Source organism: Prunus persica, chromosome G3 (assembly GCF_000346465.2).
Source record: "Prunus persica cultivar Lovell chromosome G3, Prunus_persica_NCBIv2, whole genome shotgun sequence".
Taxonomy (NCBI): domain Eukaryota; kingdom Viridiplantae; phylum Streptophyta; class Magnoliopsida; order Rosales; family Rosaceae; genus Prunus; species Prunus persica.
Window position 1 is genome coordinate 27,177,882 of NC_034011.1, and position 23,561 is coordinate 27,201,442.

A 23,561-nucleotide genomic window follows, 5' to 3' on the forward strand; every position below is an offset into this window, starting at 1 on the left:
AGGAATAAAAAAGTCTAGTGGATTTAAGTAGAATGTAATAACTTTATTTATGTATTTCTTTAATCAAGATTTTTTACTTATGGATTTTAAAGATTTTTATGATAGGATTTATAAGATTTGAAAGGGCCACATGGATTTCTTCCAAGGTCAACATAAGATTATTTTTTAAAAAATAGGCCCATAAAAATGAAATGCTAATATTATTTCCTTTAAAAAAAAAATCTTTATCAATAAAAATAATAATTTAAAAATTAAGAAATAATATTAAAATTCTTAAAAGATCAGGAACAAAAAAACAAAAACAAAAACTCTTTCTATGCCCCTCCATGTCTTCTATCTTGGCAGCCCACCACCCCACTACTCTTTCTTCCCTCAGCCCGACACCAACAAAGCCAATCTTCACCCTTGGCAGCCACCCTTGCACTTTTGTATGGATTTTGCAAGTAAACTCCATGCCCACCTAGTAGTTTCAGGTTTCCACAAGGACCCACAAGCTCCCACCAAACTCATCGAATCTTATGCCCAAACGGGTCCCTCCAATCCTCAACTCAAGCTTTTGAAACCTTCCCAAAACTAGATGATTTCATGTGGTGTGCTTGTGAAGTGCCTTTTTGTGGAATCACTACTTTCAAGAAGCCATTTCACTCTACCACAAAATGTTACACCATGTAACCAGCATGAACAAGTTTATATTCCCTTCCATTTTGAGAGCTTGTTCGGGATATGGTGATCTGAGTGTTGAAAGGAGGATAATAAAATGTGGGTTTGATTCTGATGAGGTGATTGAGACCTCATTATATACAGTACATGATACATCACATCGATGAATGCCAACAATTTCAATGCTTTTACTTCTCACATCTGTCAAAATCCTTTGTTTGTATCAAATCTATTTTAACAGTATAACCTAGAGTCAGCCACGCCCTTTGGGACATTGTGTCGAACAGATGTGTGTTGCTCCACATATGTTAGAAGCTTGTTTGTTTCAATTCTATGAGAAACAACTGTTTAAATTGGGGGGTTGAAGGTGATGGAGAATTCACAAGATTATGCAACACAGAGGGAGATGGGGATGGAAGGAAGGTTGTGGCTACCCCAATAGCAGATAGCTCTCTGTATTGGTGGTTTCGTCATCATGTGAGGAAAGAACATTACTTATACTCAGTGGTTGTCATTAGTGGTTTGGTCACCATGGCTGCACAACTGCTTGCGTTCAGATCAAGGTGAGGAACGAACAAGAAAAAAAAAATTCGACAGGAAAAGTTTGATGGGTTAGGGTGAGATTTAAGATAGGGCTTGGTATTTATAGCTCCCACTAAAAAATTCCACCGAATTTCACATTTTAAAAAATCATGTGAAATTAATAAATTTTTAAATACCATAAAACTTTTTGTTACTTATTTAAAGTTTTAATTGAATATCAATAGATTTCGCAACTCTCTTTTAAAAATCATAATAATCTTAATGAAATATCAAAAACTTATTTAAATTATTTAAAAGTTATAATTAAATACTATATGACTTATTTATCCTTAAATAATTTTTTAAAATCTCAATTCAATACTCACCAATTGAATCGCATTCATATTTTAAAGTGTAAAATGAATTACCCAAGAAAAACTGACACAAGTCACAAAAACTGATGGCACATGTAGCTGCCGCGTATCATTTTCTTTAATTTATTATTATTTTTCTATGATTTTAGCTTTTAAATTTCATAATAAATATATAAAAAATATAAAAAATACACCGAAAATCCTATAAACTCCTTCTTTTTTTTTTGATCAACCTATAAACTCCTTGTGACGTAATTGAATTAGTTGTCTTGGATAACGTTAGTTTTGTAGAAAGAATAAAGAATTCACCCGATAATAGTTATATTTAAAAGATTAACGAGTTTTTACAGAATACATAATTATTTTGTGTGAAAGGTAATATCATTATATCTTTTTTGGGGGTAAACATAGAGTAATACTATTTGAACGGTAAAATCTCTGAATAAAAAACTAAAGTAACAAAGAAGCTAAAAATATTAGATATTACAAAAGAAAAGAATATAAAATATTAATTTTTGACATATCGCGGGGTGGGGGGTAGGAAATTATACGTCAAATTGCTGCAGGGGAGATGAAATTCAAATTTAGAATTTTGTATTTGACACCTTCGTTGGGATGCTCAGCGTAAAACTCACGCTACAGTGGACACCCAAGAAATTAAAGAATTCTTTTCAGGAAAGAACAAATAGAAAATTTATCAGGAAAATAGAAAGTCCTATATCCTCTCTGGCTTTGCACTAGCAACCTTCTGTTCTTCGTCTGTCTGATTTTGATTACAATCACATTTTCGTTTTCATTTTTATTTTTGTATTTGTTTTTATCAGCGAGAAAGAAAAGTAGAATTTTGGAATACACACGAAACAAAATCGTATGATATCTGATCTGAGGGTGCGATGGTGATGGGCAGCTTCTTCTTTCCTGATATTGCTGCTGACGATCCCCGGCCATCTGAAGAAGAGCAATGAGGTCCGGTCGATTATGCACATTCGGCGTAGCGTAGGGCCTTCACCTCGGCATTGAAAATTCGTCTCTGCCTGCCTACTCGGTAATTCTCAGTCGTCTTCGCGTTGGATATATTTTTTTTTGACCTAAATCCTTTTCCATTTATGCATGTAATTTTGATTCTTCAATTCCATCAAATTCGAATTTGTTTTCCTCATCCTTTCTGTGCAACTTAACTGCATTTCACCGGTTCTAAGGTTTGATAATTCACTCAACTAATCCGTAGAAGAATAATAGAGTAATAGAAACAATAGCTATATACGAATACTATTACTAAAGGATGAAATACATATGTATTGGGTATTTAATTTAAGTTTCCTTTCCATTAGACAGAGTGAGTGAGTGAGAGTGAGAGAGAGAGAGAGATTGAAGGACATAGACGTACAAGTAGTGTTGTTTAGTTGTTATGCCAATGGAGGAGGAGGCAATGCAAAGCAAGGAAAAGGCAGGCCGAAGGAACGGGTGCAATCCGGTTACGAAGGGTGGCCCTGTGTCCATGGATCATGTGCTTTTGGCCCTGGGAGAGACCAAGGAACAGAGGGAGCTCAGAATTCGTAGTCTCTTTAACTTCTTTGACACCGCAAGTATTGGCTATTTGGACTACACCCTGATTGAGGCTGCCCTCTCTGCCCTCCAGATACCCTCCGAGTACAAGTATGCCAAGGATTTGTTGAATGTCTGCGATGCCAATCAAGATGGCCGTGTCGATTACCAAGAATTTAAGCGCTACATGGATGATAAAGAGCTCGAGCTCTATTGCATCTTTCAAGCCATAGATGTCGAACATAATGGTTGCATTCTCCCTGAAGAGCTCTGGGATGCACTTGTAAGGGCAGGTATTTCCATGCAATTGACTGACTCTGTTACTGCTACTACTACTACTGCTGTTGCTACTCTTCATTTTTACTATATCTTCATTCCTTCAAGCTCTCATGACTAAGCCTTTCATCTACTTGTTTGAATGTTTGTGCTTCTTAAATTTAAAGACGTCCGTCTAGTCAAGCGTAAATAGCCTCTATCTTTCTCTGATTGTATAATTCAGTTTATCAGTGTTTTTTGTTTTCTAGGAACATATCGTATCCCTTAAGACTTCAAATATAACTCTTGTCACAAAAATTATTTTCCTTCTATAAGCCACACCAGCCCCTCTTTTTCAGGAATTGAAATTGATGATGAGGAACTCGCTCGTTTTGTTGAGCGTGTTGATAAGGATAATAATGGTGTTATAACATTTGAAGAATGGAGAGATTTTCTTCTGCTTTTCCCTCATGAGGCAACCATCGAGAATATTTATCATTATTTGGAAAGGGTATGCCTTGTTGATATTGGGGAGCAGACTGTAATCCCAGAGGTCATCAGTAAGCATGTCCATGCAAGTAGATATTTGATTGCTGGGGCAGTAGCAGGAGCAACATCACGCACAGCTACTGCTCCTCTTGATCGTTTAAAGGTTGTTTTGCAAGTACAAACAAAACAAGCTCGCATTATGCCAGCAATAAGGGATATATTTAGAGAAGGGGGATTATTGGGCTTTTTCCGTGGCAATGGTTTAAATGTCTTGAAAGTGGCTCCTGAAAGTGCCATCAGGTTCTACACTTATGAAATGCTGAAAAATTTTATTGTCCATGCTAATGGTGAAGAAGATCAGGCTAATATTGGCACTGCAACTCGCCTTGTTTCTGGTGGCTTAGCAGGTGCTGTGGCACAAACTGTTATTTATCCCATGGATCTTGTTAAAACACGAATCCAAACTTATGCTGGCGAAGGTGGAAGAATTCCAAGTCTTGGAAATCTGTCTAGAGAAATATGGGTTCAGGAGGGATCCCGGGCATTTTATAGGGGCCTTGTTCCATCTCTACTTGGGATTGTCCCTTATGCTGGCATTGATCTTGCTGCTTATGAAACCTTGAAAGATATGTCCAAGAAATATATTCTGCATGACGGTGGTAAGGAGTTCATTTGTAAATTAGCTTGCACATCATCCTTTAATTATTGTCTTGCCCCAATTCTGTCATTCTGTTATGTGCTGTATTATTAATTTATTAATTTTTTTTTTGTAGAACCTGGTCCTCTTGTGCAATTGGGATGTGGGACTGTATCAGGAGCTCTTGGTGCAACATGTGTGTACCCATTGCAGGTTGTCAGGACAAGGTGCATTTTGGAAATAACAATATCTTGATGCATTGATTTTTATGATACTTGTTTCAAGTTAGTGTCTTTAAACAGACACTAATTCTGCTACTTGTTTTCAGAATGCAAGCACACACTGCATATAAAGGAATGGGCGATGTATTCAGGAGAACCTTCCAACATGAAGGGCTAAGGGGATTCTACAAAGGAATATTTCCAAATCTCCTTAAAGTAGTTCCATCTGCAAGTATTACTTATATGGTTTATGAGTCCATGAAAAAGAGTTTGGATCTGGGATAAAAGCATTATGCAGCTCCAAATAATTGACTATAGAGTTGACACATTGACAATGGTATCGTGATAAAGATGTTGAATAAGGTTCCTAATTGAATAGATCAAATCATTTTTTTTGAGTCATAGCATGAATAATAGTGCCAGCATTAGATTTCTTAAACGGGCAAAATTGGCTTGTCCGTAAATTTGGGGTGTCCCAAAACTTATATTAAGCCTTATATGCATATGCAATGGGGCATTGTTGTATTGTAACACTGAAAGTATAGTGTAACTTGAGCATATTGTAATACCTCTGGTATAAGTTATAACCATTTGCCCATTTTATGTAAAATTTTTGTAACTGATTAGGATGGTTTTTTAAGACTGCTGTCACCCGCTGCTAGCTAGCTAAATGGTAGGTTTAAGAAGCCATTTGTGCCACTTCAGGGTTTCATCGATCAGGCTGGGAAACTGCCATCTCATTCTTGCTTGAGTTGAGTGGCAGCTGGATGCCTTGCCTTGGTTAACACCTCGTACTTGTTAGTGTTGTTTGTTAGACATCTGTGTATCTATATTTGGGCTTCAAATCAGCTCTCAGACCTTTCTTCTGTATAGTTGTATGTTCCTTGTGTTCTAGTTTGAAATCTTTATCATTCCATCTCCTACCTGATATGAAAATACTGCTGCCTGATTCTTTATAGATATTCACGACATGCGATTATGGTACGATTTTCTGTTTTTGGTTACAAGACTACCATTGTCGTTATTTTTATGACACCACTGGAAAGGTTTGCAGCCCAATTTGAGTTCACAATTGGTACTCAAATATTTTGGGAAGGGAAATTGGATTAGGCCTTAGCCTAGTTTTATGATATCAAAGCCTCTATTAGTGGGGGGATTATGTTGGCCCACTTTTGGTAGGCAACAAACGGCATGCCCTTAGATTACAACTGATAAACTAGTTTAAGCGATTTTTATACAAAATTTATTTTAGGCTAATACAATAGCCCGGCCCATGCTGATTTTACGCTATTCTTCTTCTTTCTTTCTTTTTTTCATTGCCTTTTACGTCTATATTTATGCAATGGTTTTGTCACCTGTGTCCTGCCTTTAAACAAATGTCCTTTGCCATGAGATAATGAAATTCCACGGAGTGCGTCCAAATACACTTGACTCAAGTACACGCCTTACTAATATTTGTATCATATAAATACATTAAAAAACACAGGAATAAGATAAATTATAGAATACTATGATAGTATAACTACGTAGTGATATATTTTGTACACGTGTTATAATATGGATGGACAATAAATGTACTTATATTATAATATATTCACTTATATTATAACATGTGTATAAAATATAGCATGTAACCGTATTATTTTATAATCAAAGTTAAAAAAAATGAGAAGAAACAAAGTAAGTATCTATCTAGCATAATATCAGATGAGATATTATATGCTCACTCACTACTAGCAAGCAAGTAGCTGTTGCTTCGGCATCTGGTTCCTTTGATACACAGCTACATTAGTCGGTCTGATAAATTAAGATAGGTCGTCTATTAATTTGTAAATAAATAAACAATTGGGATTTGCCCCTATTAGTAAATGCTGCATCAGCATGTTTTATCTAATCCGCGTGCCACGATAGAAGTCGTGGATTATTCTTTTCTTTATGACTATGGGAAAGAAGAAAGGCTCCATACCAGCCTCCTGTGTTTTCAATCTTTGGTTTGGCTTTGGGGTGGGGAGTTGTAATGTTAACTTGACATTCGGATATTGACTAAATAAAGAATTGGGGAATGCTAGCAATCTTCTCTCTAACATTCTCTTTTGGATATTCTCTCTTCTCTTTATGACATATGTCAATTTTCTTACACTTAAAACAATGCTATTAATATATCATACAAGCTACTTTTTATTTTTCAAGTTTACCCTTATTGAATATATTGACTCTTTTGTTTTAGTTTACAACAAGCTAATCTTTTTATTTATTTTTTTACCACCTTGTTAAAAAATTAAATAAATAAAAAAAAGTCAATTTTTTTGTGTGGTTTTCTCTAGAGAAATGAAACTCCTATTTTCTCTTTGTTTCTATTGGTCATTGATAATGGCTATGTAAGCATCACATGTGCAGCTTTCGCCTTAGACAAGTTTGACTGTTTTAGTGCAAAAAAATCATCCTTCGAGCATGTTCTTAGCAGTATCAATCAATAGTTGTCTAAAATCTTTTTGTGTTTAAAAAACAGACGTCCTCTCTTGAAAAGAAAAACATACATTTTTTATATAATTAAAAAACAAACATATTTTTTTCAAATAAAACTGACGTTTTTTTTAATTATTTAATTTTTTAGGTGATAAAATAGTTACAAAATAATAGGATAAATGAAAGAAACAAAAAAGCTAATGCATTTAATAAGGGTAAATTTGAAAAATTAAAAGTAGCTTGTGTGATGCATAATGATATTGTTTGTTTTTTTTTTTTTTTTTTTTTTTTTTTTTGAGGTCCTTTCCTATTGAAAGGGGCGATAGCATATTAAACTCACACACACAACACCGATGCTAGGACTCGAACCCAGGACCTTGCCTGAGGGAGTAAATACTCCAAACCACTACACTAGTGGGTCCTTTGCTCATAATGATATTGTTTTAAGTGTAATGAAATTGACGCATGTCATAAGGAGAAGGTTAGCTAGCATTCCCCTAAATAATTTGACTGGAAGAAGTGGTTGATGATACATACATGCATCAATTCATTCATTCATGTGCATGGATCAAATCTTTTGCGTTTTTGCGTATAATTAAGGGAGATTCACTTTATACTCAATATATGAGCCCAAATTTTTTAAAAAAAAACCTATATAAAATGGACTTTAGAAACACACCAAAAGTCCATTTACAACATAACAAAAAGGCTTTTTAACTTCTTTTAAATTACAAAACTGCCATTGATTTCTTAAAACAAACTCAACCCAAAAACCTCATAAAAAAACCCAAATCACTCAATAGGGCATCAAAGTAATTTAATAATTAAAATTAAATTCAATAGGGTCAGCTGTCGTTTTTTGGATTTGTTTAAAGAAATTAAATGGTGTAGGGTTTATTTATAGTTTTAGTGATAAGAATGGGTATATGACTAAATATCTCTATAATTAAAGACTAATTGGAGAAATAAAATCATTTGCTTTACATCAGCATTCTCGATTACTTAATTATGACATGCTACTGTTCGTCCTAAAATTAACACAGGTTAATTCTTATAGTTAAAAAGCTAGTCTTATGGCTAAATAACTGAAGGCCCAAACCATTAAGGGCTTATTCAGTATCTACGAAAGCCCAAATTGTAACCAGAAATACCCAAAAGCCTTTTGGACACAAGCCAGTTGCAAACATTGACCAACGCTTGGTCAACGAGCGCTTCGGAGACAAATAGCGCTTCAGACACAAGTGTCTGATTCTACAATTCACTGTTTCGGACACAAGTGTTCGAAGCTATAGTCCAATTCAGACATAAGACATGTCCGACGCCATAGTCATGGTTTCAAACACAAGCGCTACAGTCCCTCTTCGGACATAAGAGATGTCTGATGCTATAGTCCCATTTCGGACAGAAAATGTCTGAGGTTACAACTAAAGCCAACTGAAGTGAATTAATAACCAATCTAAATGGTTGTTAATTACAGTCCATTTAAACAAACAACAATTTGAGCTTTGGGTGAAAAACAATTCAAACTGCTTTGTTTATATAGGTGGCGCGCATTAATTTCTAGCAAAGCAATAAAGAAGTCTGCTTCGACAGGGAATATTCAGTCTCTGATAGGTAAAGAATGGTAAAAAACTCAGAGCTGGCCTATTGCAGCGCCACTTGCAGAACAGTCCCAAAGTTCGAGATTAAAGAGCACCTCCCCTAATCAACTTGAAAGGCATCACACATTATCTTGTGAATTCTCTATGGTTTGAAGTAGCAGTACCCATCAAGTCATCCTTTTTCTGAAGACCTTGAAGCCTATAAATAGAGGAAGAAAACTCAGTATCAAGGATCCAACAACGAATCAATCAAACCTATTTTGAACAGCCTTCAAAATATGCTTACTCTTGACAACCTCGAAGTAACCCAGACTCAAACTCTTGCAAAACATCTCACAGCAGACCAAAGCCAAGTCTTGAATCAAATCCTCTCCGTGTCTTTGAGTTCCCAGTTGAGAACTCCTGATTGGAATTGCATTGCTATTGTTTGTAACCTATATGCTCTGCCAGCATTGCTTGGTATGATTTGATAGTTGGTCTCGATTTCCTGCTCACTTAAATCAAAACTCCTATCTATGGTTAGGACAAGTTTTGACTGCAGATATTTTGACAAACTCTCATCGGACATACCTTCTGCATTGTCTCAAGTAGATTGCAATTATGTCCGATGGAATTTGTCTCTGTCCAATGAGTCTCCTGTAGTTTTGTTGGAACCAACTTCACTTTTATTTGTACCCACTATTAAGCATATGTTGGATATATAATTACTTCATGATATTATGTCATCCATCAAACACTTTTCATGCAAGGCTTGTTATTGTACTCTTTGTCCGATGATAGTCTAAAATCATCATCCATCTTGCATTTTATTCCATAAAAGGTGAAATATTAAAGTTCTCTTCGTTGAGGCATAGAAAAGAACCTATCTAAAGCCAGACTCCCCTCTTTAGAGCACAACGGCTTTGATTAGAAGATAAGAAAACAAGAGCGCAACACTTTAATAGGCTTAATCTTCACCTCACTCCCTCTTTCTACTGGAAGAGTATCACCAGTAGTGGCACGCCTATCGCAAATCACCAGAGAACAGCTTTCGAGCCCACTCCAGGGCTTGGATCTCTCTCGCATCATTTCCTTCACCAACAAGCAACCGCTAGCTGCCAACGTATAGCCTACTAGTGGCCAGGAGCATCGCAGTGTTCAAAACCTGACGAACATATACATATGTTATTTTCCCATAAAAGAAGCCTATATAGAGATCAGTAGCATGGAAGGCGCCTCATATTCTTACTAATTATTATTTTATGTATAAACACTACTCAAAAAAATATACTTTCCCGACCAATGTAATATTTGTCGGGATAGACATTTGCCGACGAATGTTGTCGGAATAGACATGTCCCGACTAATCTTTCCAACACAAGACATTTTGTTGTAGTGAAAGAAGATGAATCAGAATCGATGCCAAATTAAAGCAGCTACACACAAGCCAGCGGAAAAGAATCAATGCCTTTGATTTGATTGGAAGCTATTCAGTTTTGCCAGCAACATCACTGAAAATTCCAATGCTATATTCATGATGATACTTATTTGAAATTTAGAAAAGGGGGTATATAACAGAGAAAGAACAGCAGCATTTTCTAGTTTCTACCCGCCAGCACCCCATATGCTTATATAAGATAGGCATGCTTACTAGTTAGTATTTATATCTAACTAGCACGAGTTATTGTGTGTATTACATATGTACATATATAATGAATACAATCATCAATATATAATTATAATTATGACGCCATTTGTTTAATTTCTTTAGTATTTTTCTGCTATTCATCCTTGTTTGTAATATCTTATTGAAATCAGGATTCAGACCCATCTTTTCTTTGAGCCGGTGAACTTGCAGATTTGGTACTTGTAAAAGATGCATATATAAATGAATGTTGAATGTTGAGAGTGAGCTGCAGGCTCCCCACATGGACATGTGGGGATCAGATCATGTCATTGTCACATTTAAATTTAATGAGGAATGGGCTTATTCTTTTTTCTTTTTTTGGGCTGAAAATATTCTTCAATAATTCCCATTTAATTTTAAAGTAATACCAAAAATAATAATAAATTGTGTGTTGGTGTTAAAAAATTAGTGTAATAAATTGATGTTGTTTGATTAGGCTTTGAATGATTTGTTAAGTAGCTAAAGCTACTTGACCAAAAAAAAAGGAGCTAAAGCTAAAGGCTTAAAGCTAAGGAAAATAAACGATACTTTTGAGTAGCTACAAGGGAAGCTTCGTCTTTCATTTTTCTTCTTTCAAGCCAAATTTAAAACATATTTACTATTGCCTAACAACTTTTTAATAGAATATAGTAAATGTCACATTAGAAAGTTAGAAGTTAGATCATCCATGCATGCTTTTAGCTAGACTTTTAAGTTCCCCTTTTCCAAAATTCCACATTAAAGCCAAAATAGAAGATGCTTCATGCGTAGCTTACCCATCATACAAAGTCATGCTCGTGAAGGAAAATAAATAATCAAGTGGAAAAAGGCGCATTAGTGCATATATATAATTCATGTGTTTAATAACTTTAATTCGGGGTGCCTTGTGTTTTATGCTGCATCTGCATGAGAGGCAGGCACAGATACTATTACTTACGAATTTGGCTCACATTACATGCATGAATGAATTCTAAAACCTGGTTTTGAGGGGTAAGCACGTTTGTTGTCAAGTGTAGTAATTAAAGAGGGAGAAGATGTTAATCATCATGATATCAGTTTACTTTAAGTTAATTGTCACACCAAAGAAATCTGTATCTGCTCAACAAATGAAAAGTAATTAAGAGAAAAACTTGTATACCACGTACGGAACGGGATAGTCCTGTTATTTCCTCGTGACTTCTTCTTGAGTACAAGTAATTCACAACACAATCGAGAGTTTCTACGAAGCCATCCAAACAAAACATATTGAGATTGAGAGACAGAAGAGAAAACCCTTCCCTTCCCTGCCCTGCCTTGGCAAGATGGATATATTTACCGATTTAATTACCAGTTATTAGTTATCACGTATAAAATAGGTGGCAGTTGGAGGACACATGACAATCGCCATACTAATTTAATTATTTGTTTAACAACAAAGTAATAAAAATAAGGGTTTGGAGTTGGGACGTTATGAAAGGAACTTGGCACGGTTTTATTATAAATGGATGCCGTCGCTCTGGTCCCGCGGAAACCTCTCTGGCCCTCAGGTCTCTCTGTTTTCTTTTTCTTGGAAATTAGACATTATTTCTATCTGTATTCTTCTTCTACCAACATTTAAAAGAATGCTGCTTTTCTTTTTGTTGCTGTAGATTCTCTTTCCCTGACACAAAGATACATACATAAATTTAACAGGGTTCAGTTGGCAACTGGCCTAGCCGCGCCTCTGTGAGTGGGAGGAAAAAAGAGCTAGGATAAATAGATAACAGATAGGATAGGACCCTAGAACAATATTGTTCTGCGTTAAAAGCTAGCTTATCTGAAGAAGCTCTTGTCTTGTGGAAGTTGGAACCCTTGGCATACAACATATATACCTATATGTGTGTGTGTGTGTATGTGTGTGTATTGGTCTCGGGGTTATTTAGAGCGCTAGGAAGTTGCTTGTTCTTGATCGAGTTTTGTTGTTATATTATGAAAGCCAATAATACTGCTGCTTCTATTTCCTCAGAATCCATACAAAACCAGGGTTCGTTTTAAAGGATTGTTTGTGTATAGAAGAATATCAATATCATGTCATCTGTGATAGCACGAACAGGGCGGCATCGGCAACGCTACGAGAACAATTTTCGCCTTGTTTCTGGGTATGCCCTTCTTTTTCATGCTAACTTTTATCCTTTTTTTCTTTTCTTTTCTTTTTTCTGGGGCACTTTAGTTTGGCTTATTGTTTATCTTTACTGTTGGCATGCTTTTTCATCGTTCCTTGTTTAATAAGTTGCAGCATTAGTCCAATTTTCCATTTGTCTCTTTGTCTCGAGTGCCTTCAAATTTAAAATCTCTTGTCAGGCTCCTCTTAATTTCTTAATGATAATATAAAAGGTATCTTTTTTACTCATCACCAAAGAAAAAGTTTAAATAAATAAAAGATATCTTCCTATCCCTGGTCTCAAAACCACTAGCGTACTTGACTTTGTGCAGGAGCCTGGAGGAGGAGAAGCATCTCCAGGTGGCAAGTTCTATGATGTAAATTAATTGTCTTCTTCTTCTCATATGAGAATATTGCGTTGCATTTTATTCTTTACACAGATGACATCAAAACAATCCCTCTCAGCATGACTTCAATTTCTTAAATAAAGTTTTTGGATTTGAGTGATATATTTTGTCTCATTTATAGAATTCTAAATCCCTAAATCATTATGATAATTACATATATATAATCACCCATTACATTATCTTGGCCTTTCTCTCCTCGGAAAGGACACCAGGATCAGCCAGCTTTATGTGGGAATTTATGATCATATATATTCACATTGCTTTAATTTTATTTTTTAATTATAAAAAAGAGAGATGATGTTGTCTGCGAAAGCTTGATGTTTGTGGTTGGTGGTTGATCACAAATAAAATCATGTGAAAGGTAATTTAAGTATATGAAAAAGGATGTTAGAGTCCAACCAAACAAAGACGTCATGGATGATCGATGGATCATAGTCTCATTGTAGTCCAAATGCTGCCTCAGTAAGAGTATCTATCTTATAGTTAAACGAAAAATTCTCTGAAGATTAAAATTAAGCAGCAATGGTACGTATATGGTACGAGGAACGGAAGGAACTGGGATCTTCTACAAGTATTTATACGTACAGAAAACCATACTTGGATCCTAGGCTGCATTTCGACGTTTGTCTAAACTAATTGTATGTATAGAAGCAGGCAGGCGTACATACGTATCATGCTTGTGTTGGGCTGCTGCAACTGATTGCCTTCTAGCTAGTACTTGTAGCTATGGGCTGAATTATTATACAATTACTTCAAATGAATTATGACTCATATACGCACCTTGTACATATATGCATGCAACAGATGTATTCCTTACCGGATGACAGAAGACGATGAAGATCACAACGGCGATATTGAAAACAGGATACAAGTTCTTATGGTTTCATCACCAGACCGTGATGACAGAGTGTTCCCAAAAGTACGTGTACTTTGATTTCCCATCCCATGATCTGCTGGCTGGTCTTGTTTCTTTATCCTGAAAAGCATTCATGCCCATGTTTTTATATATTATTCTGTTGTGATCAGGGCGGATGGGAGGATGATGAGACTGTCTTAGAAGCTGCTTGCCGTGAAGCCTTTGAGGAAGCAGGGGTGAAAGGAACACTAAGAGTATGTTCCATTAACCTAAGTATTTGTTCTTTTTTCCGTAACTTAACTTAGCTAGCCTCTTCTGTCTCAAAAAACGTAACACTGATAACGTATATAGTATAGTGCTAGCCTAAAGTTGAGAATTAACATATTATTCATTCGCCATTTGTTTGTTTTTTCAATTAGCTAACACGTTACACGGGGGATTTCTAATTTGTTCAGGAAACTCCTCTGGGAGTTTGGGAGTTCAGAAGCAAAAGTAGCCAGAAAATAGAAAGCCTGGAAGGAGGCTGCAGAGGGTACATGTTTGCATTAGAGGTCACTGAAGAGCTTGAGAGCTGGCCAGAGCAGCAAAACCGTGATAGAAAATGGGTTAGTGGGAGGAATTAACTGTTTCTGACATCTATCTATCTTATACTCTAGATGAACACATTCATTTCACAGGGATTTAATTTGTGTACGTTTATTCAATTACTCTATTATGATGTATAGCTAAACATAAAGGAGGCATTTAGACTGTGCCGGTACGAATGGATGTGTAGAGCATTGGAGGAGTTTGTGAGAGTTATGGAAGTTTCTGATGATGATGAGGGTGGAAAAATTGAGATAGGAGGAGAAGAGAAAGGGGAGGCATCTGCCAATGTCAATGCCATGCCTAGTGTTCCTGCTGTGACAGATCATCATGTGGTGGCTGAATGTCAAATAGTGTCCTCAAACTGTTGCAAAGAGATAAAGCCGCCTTCTACTAGTCAACAACTGGTCATATCAGTTCATTGTCATGGCACCTGGCTCTCAAGGGGTTTGCCATTGAGTCATTGACATGAATCATGGTCACATCCTTTCTTCCTGCTGGGCTTCAACTCTCATCTCTCTATGCCATTGCCAGTAGTGTAGGCCAGTAGCCCCTTCAATATCTCAGTCTACTCCATAAATGTTTGGTGAAACCATCTCATTTTTATCAGCTTTTAAATTCTTCTTCTTTTTCTTCTTATATGTAGTATGTAGATGCAAACTAACTTCAACTTGATGTAAAATATGTATTTTATGTATAAATGTAAGCTACATTTCGATATCCCTGATCACCTTAATATGTATATTAGCTCTTTCTCTCTCTCTCTCTCTCTCTCTCTCTCTCTGTGAAGTTTCTAATTTGTTTGCAACTAACCATTAGCTTCAGAAGCTCCTATAAAGAGCTTCATGATCATGAGTGACTAATTGATGATGATCATCGGACAGAACCAACTCTTGAGGTAGATGGACCAACAACTAAGAGCCTATGAAGTGATCAGATTCAGATTCAGAGCCATAGTTTCCTTTTTCCTCTTTCTAAGCCTGGACCAGTTGTTACCTTGACTGAAGGTGAAGCTAGCCTAGAGTAGTCAAAGATTAGATGTAAGATAATATAGGGTATGCTGATGGGTTGCATTTCCCTGAATTCATTACAAAGAAGAAATGAACCCTGCAATCTGGGCCAGGACGAGTTCTACAACAGATTTTGTGTACATAGGGCCATCAGCACATCAGTCCAAAAGAAAAGAAGATAGTCAGGCGGGCCCATGTGCGAGTGGCTTTGACTCGTTAGTTACTTGTTTTGTTTTTGGCGAATCACCAGTTAATTCGTTTTTTGCCGAAGTTATGAATTGGAAAGGGAGAAAATTCACATACACAGATATCATGAAAATTTGAACTAAAAATTATTTAGTAGCGCACTAAAGATCTGGGGCAATTCAATTAACACTCGTTACTTGTTTAGATAGTGTGCGTAATTAATTGAAATTGAATTTAATTACAAGGGAATCCAAGTAAGTATCAAACTCAAACTGCACTGAACTGATGACGATGGATACGCATAAAAAATTCAATTTTGTCAGCTCCTTCCCTCTTCCTGGAAATTCTCTTGTTGGTGCAAACTTCAAAGTGCGTACTTGACCTGTGTGTCTACTTCACGCTCCTATAATGCGTCTGGAATCCACATACAACCAACCAGATTCTCCCGCGTCCAAAACGTGTTTGATCCTATCTCTCTTACAATTCTAGGAGTGGGGGGGCGCCACGTCATAGTTCCAACTAATCATCTCACGCTCATCTATGTCTATCTGCCCAATTCATCCTTCCATGATCTCATCACCTATATATTACTCTAGACTTTATTTATTTATGAATGAGGAATGCAAAAAAGAGGGCAATACCAATATGGAATGTAACATGTTATATATTTGGTCACTTCTCAAAATTTCTCATCGTAAGGCTCAACTAGGCAACAGTTTACTATTTGCTTATTACCCCATGGTGTGAACTCCCTAGAAAAATAGGGACAAATGGGTCAATAACAAGTCCCCACCCATTGATGTTGTTAATGTGGTGGGCATCGTATAATTACAAAAGGGAAAATAGGGCCTGTATAATATTGGTGTGGTGTGGACCCAATCATGAATATATCCATAACCAATTATTATATGATAAATTTTATTGCCACCCTTCGTTCATTGAAGATAGTCTTCTTAAATGTTTAATATGGAAAAGCTAATTTCTTTTACAAAAAATAATTAAAAGTCATTTGCACAAGATAAAATGTTAAAATAATCCGACATTTTCAAAATTGGACAAATCAGTCTGGTTATTGTCCGACAATGACATAAAATAACTTTTATGTCATTGTCAAACAGTAACACGAGAGTTGTTTAATGTCACTCTCAATGAGTGACATAAGAGTTATTTATATGTCATTTTCAGACAATAACTAGATCGATTTATCTAAATTTGGAGGCACAAGTTATAACCCAAGCATCACCTTCTTGCCGAATATTAAAATATTGGATACCTTGTTGTCGAATACTGAAATTTCTTGGTTTCCCCCTCTCTGGTGGTTTTTTTGATGATATCTCACATGTCTGTGTCTTTTGAAGAGTTACTTGTTGTATGCTCTCAAGTGCCTGGTAGGCGTTAGAGGGGCACTCTCTCTAGAGAGAGAGAGAGAGAGATGGAGCTCAGTTGTCGTGCCCATCGTGTTCTCTAGCCCCGTCACCATTCACAATGGGGGATTTTACATGTTGGGGAGGAGTTTATGTGTTGTGTTGAGAATGGTGGGTGGACAATTACTAAAGGCTAATTTTGGTAAGCTGTGAACATTTCCTTCCAATAATTGAAGGGTGACAATAAAATTCCCTTTACTAGAGACAAATCATCATCAATGTGCGTTTTGAATTTGGGGGTGTGAATAAGTACTGAATAGATAAGATACATAACATCCAAAAATCGGAGGAATATGATTCCATCACTGAAATAAATTATGAATGATTATGACGAGTTGAACAGAAGATTTGACCCAATCCCCAGATGCCGAGCTCCTTCCTTTCCTCTTCCTTCCGTTGTGGATGATATCATATCATATATTTATCTTTTCTTTCTTTGGGACGTATGGTATGAAATGAAGATGAATATGAAAATATTATCGCGTATGTTATAACGTTATCGACCAAAAATAGCACCCGTTTCATGGAAGTCTTTCTCACAGGTGTGATTTGTGAAAGAAACAGACGTACGTGCGCCAAACGCGCGTCCTAATAGTCTTGCAGTAATACTAATAGGTGGCGCAGAGGGAGTGGGAGAGGGAAATGTCAAATGAGGCCACACCACACCTCACCTCTCCCTAATATATGAGAAAAAAAGGAATGCCAAATTTTAAGCTTGATTAGTTATAATAATTGATGCAATTTGGATTTGGATGGGAATTGGAGCGAGGAACTCAACTCATTTCTTCTTCTTCGTCTTCTTCTGGTTTTACTATTACCTATAGCTCTTACTCAAATCTAAATAAAATGCTTTCTTCTCCTCACCTATATAATAAATAAATAATACGTTAAAAATAAGATATAATAATAGTGAGCGATTATTAAGTTCAGTTTTAATAAGCGTTTAATTGAAGAGCCAGGGCTCACATATGCACGCACGCACGCACGCACAGAAAGACACACAGAGGAGAGCTGCGGAGGGAGGAGGTGTTGAGCTGATGAGGTCCTTGAGAGCCTTGAGGGAGAGTTGTTGAGTTGAAGAAGGGTAGGCTTTTAGATAATCTCAGATTAGATTAGATAAGATTAGCTAATGGAGCCCGAGTCTGGAATTTCGACGCCTTCCCGCAATCCTCCTCCTCAGGTTCAATCTATCTCTTCTCTCTCTACAACTCATTGCTTTCTTTACATTCAGTTTTACTTTGCATATATCTCCCGCATCCAAACATTTCATTTCATGCCAAAATCTCTCTTTTTGTTGTTGTTGTTGTTGCTGTTTCTGTTTCTGTTCCACTGGGCACTGGTCGATCCACAAATTTTTTTTATTTCTTCTTATGTAATATGTGCTGCTTCTCTGTAACCAGTAACTAGATGTGATTCAGAGATCTTAGGCATTCTTACTGTTTCCCGCATAGGTTCTGCCTCAATTTCAAGTTCCAATTCTTCGCTATAGTTGTAATTGTAGATGGTAGGTTGGTGATACATTGTTTTCTGTTGGTCAACTTGTTGTGTGTTCTCTGTCCTGGCCTGAGGCCTCTTACAAATTACAATTATTATTTTCTATTTCTCTGGCCGGTGATGTTCGCTTCTTACAATTAAACATTATCTATTATTTGGGTTTGACCCTGCTTCACTTTGACTTTGATATCATTTTTTAGTCTTCTGAATTTGATGGTTGATTGCTCATGCATACTTGTTACTTCTTCTCTCTCTGTCTCTCTTGTTCCCCTTGAATAGCTAGTGTGGTTCGTGTTTTGAACTATTATTCCTCATGATTGACCCCGACTCCTTTCTTGTATGCTTGTACTAGCAGCACTTGTAGAGTGGCTTTACATTCCTGACATGGACTGGTGTTTCTTTCTAGCCTTAATCTGAAATAAATAATATATGTAAAGCATATACTCTGTTCTGAGTTGTAAACCAGCGTAGGCCTTGTTATTCATGTAACTTCTGTCATCAGTGGATATCTCTGCCCAAGTGTATGCCTAATTGAGTATTGAACAGGAGGAAAACTGATGGAATGCTATCTCAGTCAATCACTTTGATATCCACTAGTAGGCGTACGAGTATAGTTTGTGTTCTCCAATTAAGGATTTAATCATAAATCATTTTAGATATGGATTTCTTCTCCTCTGCCCTGGGCTAGAATGTGATTCATTTGATACCAGCTAGTCTAACCAATTAAACTCTTGTTGCTTTGCAGCTTTCATGGGTGAATCTCTCCAGAAATCTAATACTTGCTTATCAAAGCCTTGGCGTGGTTTATGGGGACCTGAGTACTTCTCCTCTCTATGTTTATACTAGCACATTCATAGGGAAGTTGCAGAACCATAATAATGAGGAAGTGATATTTGGTGCATTTTCCTTAATTTTCTGGACTCTTACACTGATACCCTTGCTGAAGTATGTCTTCATCCTATTGAGTGCTGACGATAATGGTGAAGGTGTGGTGAGACTTGGAGTTTGAATATAATCTTTGTGTGAACTCTCTTACTTTACTTTTTATTGAGTCTCTAGGGGGTCATATTCATTCTAATTGATGTCAGGTGGGACATTTGCTCTTTACTCATTGCTTTGCCGCCATGCAAAGTTTAGTTTACTTCCCAACCAACAAGCAGCTGATGAGGAGCTCACAGCTTACAAATACGGTCCCTCATCACAGGTTGTAGCCTCTTCCCCATTAAAAAGATTTTTGGAGAAGCATAAAAGGTTACGGACAGCCCTACTAGTGGTGGTATTATTAGGAGCTTGCATGGTCATAGGAGATGGTGTGCTCACTCCAGCAATTTCAGGTATGGTACTACCGTACTAAGGTTGGTGCTGTGAAACCGATATTAGTCAAAGTTTCTCCATATGCCATTTTCTTGTCCAATAATTGTCGATGTTGAATAGAAATATGTATTTATCATGTAATGCCCTTTCCAGAACCTCGGGACAGATGATAAAAAGAAAAGAAAAAACCCTTATGATAAGGTTGTTACTAAGTTTTCTAGTCCTCTTGTGGACATCCAATTAAATTGAGACAATACTAAATCAGTTGTCTTGTATGTGAGATCCCTGATGTTTACATGTACTGTCTGCTACATACAATTCACGTTTGAAATATGTTCAGACCATTCATTTGGTAGAGCCACTTCATAAAACAATATCCTCCATTCTTTCTGTTGTTTCTTGATACGGTGACTGTTTTACTTGCTCAAATTCTGTTAAGTTTGCAGTAAGCTCTACATTATGAAAACATCTTCTCCAGACAAACACAGATTATTGAATTTTTTAAATCATATTCTCGCACTTGCATGGATTAAGGAGTTAAATCTTTGAGCATTTCTTTTTCACTTGCAGTTTTGTCATCAGTATCAGGGTTACAAGTTACAGAGGAGAAATTAACTGATGGTAATTAGTTTCTCTTTATTACCCCTTGCTTTTTATTTTTCCTTTTTAATGAAAAGTATAAACTCATGATGCCTATTAATACTTGTATATTTCACAGCATATCATCTATTTGCTTTGCTTTTAATATGCTATTTATTATCTGTAGGTGAACTCCTCTTGCTTGCCTGTGTCATATTGGTTGGCCTGTTTGCTCTGCAGCATTGTGGCACCCACAGGGTAGCATTTTTGTTTGCACCTATTGTAATAATCTGGTTGATATCAATATTTGCCATTGGCCTGTACAACACAATACATTGGAACCCAGCTATTGTTCGTGCATTGTCGCCCCACTATATTGTCAAGTTTTTCCGTGAAACTGGTAAAGATGGTTGGATTTCTCTTGGTGGGATTCTCCTCTCAATAACTGGTATGCTAAATCTGGAAATTGAGGGAAAATTGTTACATATACATAATATAATTACTTGTTGTATTGCTGCAACTATTTTCATGAAACCCCTTTTCTTGGAGTTTTATCTTAGCTCTTCAGGAATGAGAAGTTATTGAAACCGTGAATTTCGATATTGAGTCTTGCATGCTTGCTTTTTAAAATAAACTAACTGTTAGGCATCTCCATGTTTTGTTAGGTACTGAAGCCATGTTTGCAGATCTTGGACATTTCACTGCCTTATCGATAAGGGTAAGTTTATAATTTTTCTTGTGTTCTGCACAAAATGAAAACATTCAGCTCTGCATTGTTGATTATGGTTTATGGGTACGCAGGGCCGATTATTGAATGAATTCAATTGAATAAAAGTATGCAGAAGAGTTTTCACTTTTGGAATTCCAAAATGCAATCCGGTTCCGATTCTAAATTTTGGAAATCTTGCATGCCCTTCCAAAATCAAAAGTTTCATATTTTCGGAAATTTGGAAAGTATAAGATTTAGGATTTTTACTCTAAACCACTCGAACTTTGTAGGCCTTGTTCATTATGATGTATTAATGGTATGTGGAATATTGCAAGTGATTATGCATGTTTTTTCTTGCATTTGCAGCTTGCGTTTGCATTCATTATATATCCTTGTTTGGTAGTACAATACATGGGTCAAGCTGCTTTCCTATCTAAACATCCCAACTGCATTCGTTACAGTTTCTATGACTCAATACCTGGTTAGTTTATTCTGACATTTATATTGCTTTCAGAATTTTATTCTATATCTGAGTTGGTAATTTTTCTTTCTGTCCTCCCTTATCTGGCAGAGCCTGTATTTTGGCCCGTCTTTGTTGTTGCTACCCTTGCAACAATTGTTGGGAGCCAGGCTGTTATAACCGCTACTTTCTCCATCATCAAGCAATGTCATGCCCTTGGTTGCTTCCCGCGAGTCAAAGTTGTCCACACCTCAAAACATATATATGGGCAGATCTACATCCCAGAAATTAATTGGATACTTATGATCCTCACTCTTGCGATAACTATTGGATTCCAAGACACGACTTTAATTGGAAATGCATATGGTACGTTATTTCTTTGAATCCCGTCCTTTCTGTCTTCCCCCTTCAACAATTAAGTGAGGATGACAAAATGTTCACTTTTGGTTCTCAGGACTTGCTTGCATGATGGTTATGTTTATCACGACGTTCCTTATGGCACTTGTAATAGTCTTTGTTTGGCAGAAAAGTGTGGTTCTGGCTGCAGTTTTTCTGATTTTCTTCTGGTTCATTGAGGGAGTCTACTTATCAGCAGCACTCATTAAAGTGCCTCAGGGAGGATGGGTCCCTTTTGTTCTCTCGTTCATCTTTATGATCGTTATGTATGTCTGGCATTATGGTACGCGGAAGAAGTATAACTACGATCTGCACAACAAAGTTTCATTAAAATGGTTACTTGGCCTTGGCCCCAGCCTCGGTATAGTCCGCGTGCCTGGGATAGGCCTCATATACTCAGAGTTGGCAACAGGAGTTCCTGCAATATTCTCTCACTTTGTAACAAATCTTCCTGCATTTCACAAGGTGTTGGTTTTTGTTTGTGTAAAATCAGTTCCAGTTCCAAGTGTTTCACCTGAAGAGCGATTTCTGATTGGCCGGATTTGTCCAAGGCCTTACCGTATGTATAGGTGCATCGTCAGGTATGGGTACAAGGACATTCAACGGGATGATGGAGACTTTGAGAACCAGCTCATCCAAAGCATAGCAGAGTTCATCCAGATGGAAGCAGTGGAACCACAGTTCTCAAGCTCTGAGAGCGCATCATTTGATGGAAGGATGGCTGTGATAAGCACCAGGACGGGGCAATCGAGTTCGAGCTTAATAGCGAATGAGCAAGAGGTTTTTGGTGTGAGCGACTCCATCCAAAGCAGCAAATCTTTGACCCTCCAGAGTATAGGATCAGTGTATGATGATGAGAACCCACAAATCAGGAGGCGCCAAGTAAGGTTTCAGCTTCCCTCAAACCCAGGTATGGATCCTGCAGTGAGGGAAGAGCTGATGGATTTAATCCAGGCCAAGGAAGCAGGGGTGGCTTATATAATGGGGCATTCATATGTGAAGGCGAGGAGATCATCGTCGTATCTGAAGAAGCTTGTGATTGATATGGGGTATTCATTTCTTAGGAAGAACTGCAGGGGACCTGCTGTGGCACTTAACATTCCTCACATCAGTCTTATCGAAGTTGGGATGATATACTATGTCTGAGTCCTAATTGTTTGAAGGAATTCGTTACTTAGAGATTCTAGGGGATAGGGAGCTGTCTCTTATTAGTCTAAGCTCATGGGAGAAGTATGCTATAAGGCAGAGGCTAGGACTAAATAATATTTGGTCGCATCGCAGATTTCATTTGGAAGCATCTTTGCCTCTGCCTGCCTGCCTGCGCTTTTGTTCCAACGTAACGTGTATAGATGAATAACATGGAAATCTATCGTCATTATTATTTGGCAACTCACTTGGGCTTTCAACATGCTGCATGCATAACTTCAATTCGACGGTGAAATTTGTCATCATTTTTTTCCCTCTACCCCTTCACCCCCCCATTTTACTTGTGCTAATATAACAAATAGCTTAATTATTTATTTATGAAAATTGGGTTTTGTTCTTGTTCCAACTTGGAAAAGTGGCTTCACCTACATATATCTAAATCTAATGGCCAGTTACCAGCA

At 36.9% G+C, this 23,561-nt stretch overlaps 3 protein-coding genes across 6 annotated transcripts; all 3 read left to right on the top strand.

The window, feature by feature from the left end:
* On the top strand, window positions 2,160-5,329 carry LOC18783637 (calcium-binding mitochondrial carrier protein SCaMC-3). Of its 4 annotated transcripts, none has more exons than XM_020560678.1 (5): window positions 2,165-2,601; window positions 2,888-3,394; window positions 3,716-4,504; window positions 4,619-4,709; window positions 4,811-5,329. In XM_020560678.1, exons 2-5 carry the CDS (start codon window positions 2,965-2,967, stop codon window positions 4,986-4,988), a joined length of 1,488 nt encoding a protein of 495 aa, XP_020416267.1. In that variant the 5' UTR covers window positions 2,165-2,601; window positions 2,888-2,964; the 3' UTR covers window positions 4,989-5,329. The 4 variants fall into 4 exon arrangements, with proteins under 4 accessions (XP_020416268.1, XP_020416267.1, XP_007217350.2 ...); XM_007217288.2 differs by having other exon boundaries at window positions 2,892-3,394; XM_020560680.1 differs by having other exon boundaries at window positions 2,167-2,601; window positions 3,196-3,394.
* On the top strand, window positions 11,949-15,141 carry LOC18783983 (nudix hydrolase 12, mitochondrial). Its single transcript, XM_020558736.1, is given in 6 exon segments — window positions 11,949-12,532; window positions 13,746-13,860; window positions 13,968-14,051; window positions 14,253-14,402; window positions 14,523-14,798; window positions 14,800-15,141. Coding segments are annotated over 6 exon segments (738 nt in total). The 5' UTR covers window positions 11,949-12,461; the 3' UTR covers window positions 14,842-15,141.
* On the top strand, window positions 17,719-23,405 carry LOC18782601 (potassium transporter 4). Its single transcript, XM_007216972.2, has 9 exons — window positions 17,719-18,182; window positions 19,242-19,482; window positions 19,585-19,830; window positions 20,381-20,431; window positions 20,577-20,837; window positions 21,055-21,107; window positions 21,465-21,579; window positions 21,670-21,924; window positions 22,013-23,405. Exons 1-9 carry the CDS (start codon window positions 18,132-18,134, stop codon window positions 23,098-23,100), a joined length of 2,361 nt encoding a protein of 786 aa, XP_007217034.1. The 5' UTR covers window positions 17,719-18,131; the 3' UTR covers window positions 23,101-23,405.

Excerpts from the sequence above, each read along its gene's own strand:
- LOC18782601 (XM_007216972.2), top strand. The coding sequence starts at position 18,132 with ATGGAGCCCGAGTCTGGAATTTCGACGCCTTCCCGCAATCCTCCTCCT. Across the intron at positions 19,831-20,380 it reads GCTCACTCCAGCAATTTCAG|TTTTGTCATCAGTATCAGGG; the intron begins GTATGGTACTAC and ends TTTCACTTGCAG. Across the intron at positions 20,432-20,576 it reads AGAGGAGAAATTAACTGATG|GTGAACTCCTCTTGCTTGCC; the intron begins GTAATTAGTTTC and ends TATTATCTGTAG.
- LOC18783637 (XM_020560678.1), top strand. The coding sequence starts at position 2,965 with ATGCCAATGGAGGAGGAGGCAATGCAAAGCAAGGAAAAGGCAGGCCGA. Across the intron at positions 3,395-3,715 it reads GGATGCACTTGTAAGGGCAG|GAATTGAAATTGATGATGAG; the intron begins GTATTTCCATGC and ends CCTCTTTTTCAG. Across the intron at positions 4,710-4,810 it reads TTGCAGGTTGTCAGGACAAG|AATGCAAGCACACACTGCAT; the intron begins GTGCATTTTGGA and ends ACTTGTTTTCAG.